The following is a 6885-nucleotide window of genomic DNA, read 5'->3' as shown; positions in this document are numbered from 1 at the left end:
TGTCCGTCTCTCTCTGTCTGTCTGTCTGTCTGTCTGATAAATAACGAAGAGTTGTGAGTTGACCTCTGGTTGTGTTTAACTGTTGTGTGTAGGTCACTACTTCCTGCTTTATAAACTAGCTGGTTCTAGATCTGTGATTGGGCTTCGTCTTCACTCGGGGGGTGGGGCATCGGTCTAAGGCACTGCATTATCAGTGCTAGAGACGTCGCTACAGACCCTGGTTCGATTCCGGGCTGTATCACAACCCGGACGTGATTTCGGAGTCCAATAATCACAATTGACGTCCGACCCGGAGGGGGGGAGGGGGCGGTAGGACCGTCATTGTAAAATAAGAATTTGTTGTTAACTGATAAGGAGCATTAGAGAATAAAATATTGTCTCACAGCAACACACAGACCGACAGGAAGACGAGGCTGAAATATATACGTCATATTTATTATCCATTAAAACAACCATAGAGGTAGTCTGCACAGCAGATATGATGCATAGTACACAGTTATACTCATTAGTACTACATAGTACACAGTTATACTCATTAGTACTACATAGTACACAGTTATACTCATTAGTACTACATAGTACACAGTTATACCTCTTAGTACCAGAGAGTACACAGTTATACTCATTAGTACTACATAGTACACAGTTATACCTCTTAGTACCAGAGTACACAGTTATACCTGTTAGTACCAGAGAGTACACAGTTATACCCGTTAGTACTACATAGTACACAGTTATACCCGGCAGTACTAGAGAGTACACAGTTATACCTGTTATTACCAGAGTACACAGTTATACCTGTTAGTACCAGAGAGTACACAGTTATACCTGTTAGTACCAGAGAGTACACAGTTATACCTGTTAGTACCAGAGAGTACACAGTTATACCTATTAGTACTACATAGTACACAGTTATACATACAGTACTGTAATATTGTGTAGCGTAAACATTCCCAGTCGTTGTAAAGATTGTAAACATTGTAAAGTATTGATGCTGTGCTTCAGTTGTCGTGCTACAGCGAACCCAGCCCTGCCTACAACGGCAGAACCAGTCCACTAACCAAACCGTCCACCTCACGCGGTCAGCGACCCGGATCAGAACACAACCAGAACCCTGGTGGTGGTTCTTTAATGCAGTCGCTCCGTAACCTGTCGTTGTCCACATTTATACGGTCCCTTAAAATCCTCCAGGAACCACCACCAAACCGGATCAACCCAAACCCAGACCAAGTGTGACCTATGACCCTGTCAAGTAGTGCACCATTTAGAGAATAGGGTTTCGGTTTTGAACTCTGACCTCGTTTCTAACCACGACCCGGTCTCTAGTTCTTCAGGTCCGACCCGATCCAAATCAAGTCCCGCCTCAACGGCATCCCCTGTGACATCATATCCTGTACGGGAACTCTAACAGGAAGTGTTTTAGGACTGGGTTGACGGGGACCCTGGCGACCCGTTCCGCCTCGCCGCCGCACGACTCCACGAGGCGTTTCCTGCACAGTTCCTGGAGCGTAGGGCGCTGCTTCCTGTACGGAACGCTCAGGCTTTTCTTAGAGGAATTAATGTAGTGTTCGAGCAGGAGGAAGAGGCAGGGGAAAGAGTGCTCACTTCCTGCCAGGCTGAACCGCTGTCCCTTATAGACGATGCGTACGCTGACCGGGCCGCTGGCCGCGCGATAGGACAGCGTGAAGAAGACGTCTTTCTGACGACTGTCCCGGATCAAGAACGTTCCCGTGGCAACGTCCTTCAGTCGACTGTGAGCCTGCGAGAGGAGGAAGAGGAGGAGGAGAGGAAGAGGAGGACAGAATTAACATCAAAAAGATTTGGTTGTGAAATAAAAAATGACTTCTACTTTAACTTCATGTCATCTCGTTGAAATCTCTTATCAGTTTAATACATTAATGACAGCTGTCTCTGTTCCTTTATTCTGACACTTATTGTTGTGCAAGGTTTATATAAATAACATTTGATCAATCAATCAAATTTATTTTTATAAAGCCTTTTTTGTGCTTGTACAGAAACCCGGACCGAAAAACACAAAAAAACAGCAAGAAATGCAGATGTAGAAGCACGGTGGCCAGGAAATAAAACTCCCTAGACAGGCCAGGAAATAAAACTCCCTAGACAGGCCCAGAAAACCTAGGAAATAAAACTCCCTAGACAGGCCCAGAAAACCCAGGAAATAAAACTCCCTAGACAGGCCCAGAAAACCTAGGAAATAAAACTCCCTAGACAGGCCCAGAAAACCTAGGAAATAAAACTCCCTAGACAGGCCCAGAAAACCCAGGAAGAAAACCTCGAGAGGAAACCAGATTCTGATTAGATAAGATTGCTAAGATTGTGTAATTACCTCCTCCACTCCTAGCGGGCCCCAGTAGAAGCCGGAACGTTCCAACATGGCGGCCGTCCGGGTGATCAACAGGAAGTCTACCTTGCAGGAGAACAGAGGAAAGTGGGTGGGCACTGGGTCCAGGAGGGGAAGAGGGGGCTGGTGGTCTAACAGGTCTGGTCCTGGGATAGGGGACGCCACACACTGGTTGGATGGGCGCTGACAGTGCGACTGGGAGACTGATGATGACGATGGTGGTGAGGTTGCGTGGTGGTCCGAGTGTGGAGTCGAGGAGAAGGTGGAGGAGGCGCCAAGAGGTCTAGAAGGTGATGATGATGGTGCTTTTGTTGTTGTGTCTTGTTCTTCCACAGCGCTGTGAGCCACCATCCTACAGGGGAGAGCGGTCCCAACCCTCTCCCATCGCTACACAGCTCCCTGGCATCCTGAGAGAGAGAGAGAGAGAGACTGTCAGACTACTACTACTACTACTACTACTACTACTACTACTACTACTACCACTACCACTACTACTACTACCACTACTACTACTACTACTACTACTACCACTACTACCACTACTACCACTACTACTACTACTACCACTACTACTACTACTACCACTACCACTACTGCTACTACTACCACTACTACCACTACTACTACTACTACTACCACTACTACTGCTACTGCTACTGCTACCACTACCACTACCACCACTACCGCTGCTACTACTGCTACTGCTACTACTACTACTACTGCTACTACTACTACTACTACTGCTACTACTGCTACTACTACTACCACTACTACTACCACTACTACTACTACTACTACTACTACTTCTGATAAGATTTATGTTTCCATTAACTTGTCCAGTGATTATTTATTTTAATATATATTTTTTTTAAATCAACATTTAGAAAAGTTTTACATAGAAAATAGAATACGACAGCTGCCTACGATGGTGCGTTTCCATTTAACGCTGCAAATATGTACGAAATGTGAACTATAGATCTGTCATTCTCATTGAAAGCAAGTCTAAGAAGCGGTTCATCTGTTCTATGTGCTCTATTTCTATGCTTCCCATTCTATAAAAAAATCATTTTTTTTTGCAGTTTTACTATCACCAGCTTCAAACAGCTGAAAATACAATATTTGAGGTTTTATGGGAAATGTAGTTCACAGAGGGTTTAGATTGTGGTACAATGATCCTCTACACAATGACTGCTTGTTTTGTCACATTTGACAAGGATGGAGAGATTGCTATAATTTACTTGGAACTCCAGTAAATGGTGAAACCTGCCAGCCAACCAGAAAAGCAATTCATTTATTTAAAAAATAATAATAATAAATACACAGTTTCCATCATCATTTGTTTGTTTTTTTTTAAATAAAGAAAATTAGACAGATAGAAAAATCCACCCCTGTTCAACGGATGTCTCCTATCTCTACAGTTTCCATGACACCCCTCTGTCTGTCTCTCTGTCTGTCTGTCTCTCTGTCTGTCTGTCTCTCTGTCTGTCTGTCTGTCTGTCTGTCTCTGTCCATCTGTCTCTTATGTACAATGACATCAATGTCTGTCTGTCTTAAAACAACAACATCAGAGAACATTACAGTCTGTCTGTGCCTGTATCTGCTGTCTGTCTCTCCACCGTTAACTGTTAGTTTGTTTGTACCTCAGTGGCCTCGTGGTCACAAAGTGCTCTACAGAGACCCAGCCTACAGGCCCCATGCCGAGGCTAAGAAACAGCTGTCCATCTAGAAGTCAGTCTTATGTACAATGACATCAATGTTAGACGCCGTACCGAGTCGACACAGCGCTGTGAGTTAAAACAACAACATCAGAGAACATTACAGCCATCTGTCTGCCTACCTGCCTGTATCTGCCTGCCTACCTGCCTGTATCTGTCTGCCTACCTGCCTGTATCTGCCTGCCTACCTGCCTGTATCTGCCTGCCTACCTGCCTGTATCTGTCTGCCTACCTGCCTGTATCTGCCTGCCTACCTGTCTGTATCTGCCTGCCTACCTGCCTGTATCTGCCTGCCTACCTGCCTGTATCTGTCTGTATCTGCCTGTCTGTATCTGCCTGCCTGTATCTGCCTGCCTACCTGCCTGTATCTGCCTGCCTACCTGCCTGTATCTGCCCTACCTGCCTGTACCTGTCTGTATCTGCCTGCCTACCTGTCTGTATCTGCCTGCCTACCTGCCTGTATCTGCCTGCCTAACTGTCTGTATCTGTCTGTACCTACTGCCTGTCTATCTGTCTGCCTACCTGTCTGTATCTGCCTGCCTGCTGTCTGTACCTGCCTGTATCTGCCTGCCTACCTGCCTGTATCTGTCTGCCTATCCTGCCTGCCTGTCTGTCTGTATCTGCCTGCCTACCTACCAACCTACCGGGTCTGTCTGTATCTGCCTGCCTACCTACCAACCTACCGGGTCTGTCTGTATCTGCCTGCCTACCTACTGTCTGTCTGTATCTGCCTGCCATACCAACCTGTCTGTCTGTATCTGCCTGCCTACCTACCAACCTACCGGGTCTGTCTGTATCTGCCTGCCTACCTACCAACCTACCGGGTCTGTCTGTATCTGCCTGCCTGCCTGTCTGTCTGTATCTGCCTGCCTACCTACCAACCTACCGGGTCTGTCTGTATCTGCCTGCCTGTCTGTCTGTATCTGCCTGCCAACCTACCAACCTACCGGGTCTGTCTGTATCTGCCTGCCTACCTACTCTGTCCGTATCTGCCTGCCTACCTACCAACCTACCGGTCTGTCTGTATCTGCCTGCCTACCTACCAACCTACCGGGTCTGTCCTATCTGCCTGCCTACCTACCATTTAACCTACCGGGTCTGTCTGTATCTGCCTGCCTACCTAGGGTCCCAACCTACCGGGTCTGTCTGTATCTGCCTGCCTACCTACCGGGTCTGTCATCTGCCTGCCTACCTACCGGGTCTGTCTGTATCTGCCTGCCTACCTAAACCTACCGGGTCTGTCCGTATCTGCCTGCCTACCTAACTGACCAAGAGAACAAACGCGGATTATAAACATCTGCTGCCTCTCCATCCTGGTAAATTGACATTGATTTGAACCATCCCGACTCTGAAGCTGTTCACAGTTAACTCGACTCGAGACAATAATGTTGTAGTTTGTATGGCAGTAGATATGTCCGTAGTAGTAGATGTATCTCAGTTCGTCCCGTTTCACTGGCCCCAACCTTACCGCTATAAAGCAAACGATAGTCCCACAGATGTTGTGTCAAACCTCAACTGTTGTTTATAAATGAGTAAATTGACATTGATTTGAACCATCCCGACTCTGAAGCTGGTCATGTTGACTGATATGTCTCAGTTCGTCCCGTCCCCCCAAAAAAAGCAAACGGGGAATCGTAAATTTTATATTATACTGACAATAAAAATGTATTTTATGACATTTCATTTATTATGTAGAAAATAGTGTATTGTCAGGTTACGTTATTACGTCGCAATTGAATTGCGCAATAGTCAATGTTGCGAAACAAAACTAAAATCTATTTGAAAGATGAAAAAAAAGGTCAAATCCACAATAGGCAGCCATGTTAAAATATTCTTACCGTTTTGCAAAACGAGTGCAATGTCCTTTTTTTTCTGATGCACTTTTTATATTTTCCGAAGCAGAATCCGTTTTTAATCACAGCGGTATTAATCCTGTTCTTGATCATCAATAAACGTCCAAACTAGTAGAGAGAAGACGCGGTAATCCGACGGTATAGTATATCCACATCGTCTTTCACATCCTCTCTCTCCTTGAAGGTTTGATCATCTGTCCGCTGGTGATCGGTAAGGAGCTAAATAAACGTTCAGGACCGTACACTACACCAACACACATCCGTTTCGCTTTCGTTTTAAAGTGAACACCGTTTCTGAGAAACCCTCAGTTAACTGTCCTCTCCACCAGGGGTGTCGCTCTAGCTTCTCTCTGGCGGGTTTCGCTTCCAGTCAACATTTATAGTAAAACTGTCGCTTCACAGAAAAAGCCCCAGTCTCTTCACTTTTCAAACAGTCTCGTTGTGAATCCACGTCAGTTTCAGTTTATCTGATGCCCTTCCCCCATAATAGACTTGTGACCACATTCGGAGAAGCGGCGGATGGTTTTCGGAACTGCTTTTTTACATAATCTTTTTTAAACGTTCATGACAGAAATCGTCTACTTAAGTAAAAGTCTAAAAGTATTTGTTGTTGTTGTTTTTTTTTAAATATACTTAAGTATCAAAAGTAAAAGTATAAATAATTTGAAACGTTTTTCCGTAAAAGAACATTTTAAAAAAAAGAGAAAAATAATTGTAAAATAATTGTAAATATATGTTGAGTGTCAGGGGAAAAAGGGATTCGGTCAAATGTATGTACTTTTCGTCAGGAATGTAGTGAAATAAAAGCTAAATATGTCCAAAATATAAATAGCGAAGTATAGATACCCTTGAAAACGACTTAAGTAATGCTTTAAAGTTATTTTTCTTGAAGTTGTTCTAAATTCCCTGCCGGTGACTGTTAGCCTCTCACGACACCGGTGCAGCACACGCCGCT

At 44.8% G+C, this 6885-nt stretch overlaps 1 protein-coding gene across 1 annotated transcript; it reads right to left on the bottom strand.

The window, feature by feature from the left end:
• Window positions 1–414: 414 nt before the first annotated feature.
• Window positions 415–6263, bottom strand: LOC135554824 (suppressor of cytokine signaling 1-like). Its single transcript, XM_064987273.1, has 3 exons — window positions 5916–6263; window positions 2348–2769; window positions 415–1759 (listed from the first exon to the last, which is right to left on the bottom strand). The coding sequence occupies exons 2-3, from the start codon at window positions 2711–2713 to the stop codon at window positions 1385–1387; spliced, it is 741 nt and encodes a 246-aa protein (XP_064843345.1). The 5' UTR covers window positions 2714–2769; window positions 5916–6263; the 3' UTR covers window positions 415–1384.
• Window positions 6264–6885: the final 622 nt, after the last annotated feature.

This window comes from Oncorhynchus masou, chromosome 14 (genome assembly GCF_036934945.1).
Source record: "Oncorhynchus masou masou isolate Uvic2021 chromosome 14, UVic_Omas_1.1, whole genome shotgun sequence".
NCBI lineage: Eukaryota > Metazoa > Chordata > Actinopteri > Salmoniformes > Salmonidae > Oncorhynchus > Oncorhynchus masou.
This window is presented reverse-complemented; position numbering and strand designations above follow the sequence as displayed.

Excerpts from the sequence above, each read along its gene's own strand:
- LOC135554824 (XM_064987273.1), bottom strand. The coding sequence starts at position 2,713 with ATGGTGGCTCACAGCGCTGTGGAAGAACAAGACACAACAACAAAAGCA. Across the intron at positions 1,760-2,347 it reads GCCCGCTAGGAGTGGAGGAG|GCTCACAGTCGACTGAAGGA; the intron begins GTAATTACACAA and ends CTCCTCTCGCAG.